We start from the raw sequence: 1054 nt of genomic DNA, 5'->3' as shown, positions 1-1054 counted from the left end.
CTGCTGCTGCTGCTGCTGCGGCGGCGGCACTGCCGTCATGAGGTGTGCCTGCTGCTGCTGCGGCTGCTGCTGGGGCCCCCCAAAGGCAGCAAACCCTGGAGCAGCAGCAGCAGCAGCAGCAGCAGGGTAAGGGCCCGCAGCCCCGGGAGCCCTCAAGTAATAAGGGTTTGGGCTGGGGCTGCACCCGTAGGGGCCCCTGGGGGCCCCCGGAGGCGCTGCGTAGCGTACTGATCCTGGTGCTGCTGCTGCTGCTGCTGCAGGGTCTGCAGCAGCAGCAGCAGCGTGAGCCGGCAGCGGAGCGTATGCCTGCATGCGCCGGCCTGCTAGCAGCTGCTGCTGCTGCTGCTGCGAGTTCACAGGAATGCCTGCTGCTCCTGCAGCAGGTGACGCATAGGGAGCAGCAGGAAAGCCTGTAGGTGCTGCTGCTGCAGCTGCGTTGGGGTCGCTGCTGCTGCGCTGCTGCTGCGGTGCTGCTGCTGCGGCTCCCGCAGCAGCTCCAAAGCCCAAGTGCTGCTGCTGCTGCTGCTGCGGTGGACACAAAGCTGAGGGGGCCCCCAGAGCAGCAGGGGCCCCCCAAGGGGGCCCCTCATGCATGAAGGCAGGGCCTCCTACGGCTTGAGAAGGTTGCAGGTGCTGCTGCTGCATTTGCTGCTGCAGCTGCTGCTGCTGCAGCTGCTGCGGCTGCAGTTGCTGCGGCTGCAGGGGCTGTGGCTGCAGTTGCTGCGGCTGCATGTGCTGCGTATGCAGCAGCTGATGCTGCGGCGGGTGCTCCAGCTGGCTCGGTTGCTGCTGCTGTTGCTGCTGCTGCTGCAGGGAGCACCCCTGCTGGGGGGCCCCTGCAAAGATTACAGCGGGTGCAGCAGCAGCAGCACGCTGCTCTCCATGCTGCTGCTGCTGCTGCTGCAGCACTTGCTCCCGCTGCATCCCGTGCTGCAGTCGCTCCTGCAGTGCGTCACGCCTCCGTTGCTGCTGCTACACCACACGCTGTTGCTGCTGCTGCTGCAGCACCCGCTGCTGCAGCAGCTGCGGCTCGCGCTTTGGTGAAGCGTACAGA

At 67.0% G+C, this 1054-nt stretch overlaps 1 protein-coding gene across 1 annotated transcript in view; it reads right to left on the bottom strand.

Annotated features, from left to right (window-relative positions):
* ETH_00037785 (uncharacterized protein) overlaps positions 1-924 on the bottom strand; it is a gene marked incomplete at both ends in the record, with an annotated part of 2147 nt that extends 1223 nt beyond the window's left edge. The window contains one exon of the mRNA XM_013374608.1: positions 31-924. Within this exon, the coding sequence (XP_013230062.1) occupies positions 31-924 (894 nt within the window). The remainder of the gene's footprint in view (positions 1-30) is intronic.
* Positions 925-1054: the final 130 nt, after the last annotated feature.

The sequence above is a fragment of the Eimeria tenella genome, genomic scaffold, assembly GCF_000499545.2.
Source record: "Eimeria tenella Houghton genomic scaffold, Eth_scaff2182, whole genome shotgun sequence".
NCBI lineage: Eukaryota > Apicomplexa > Conoidasida > Eucoccidiorida > Eimeriidae > Eimeria > Eimeria tenella.
Note: the sequence above shows the minus strand (reverse complement) of the source record. Positions and strands in the feature narration are given on the sequence as shown.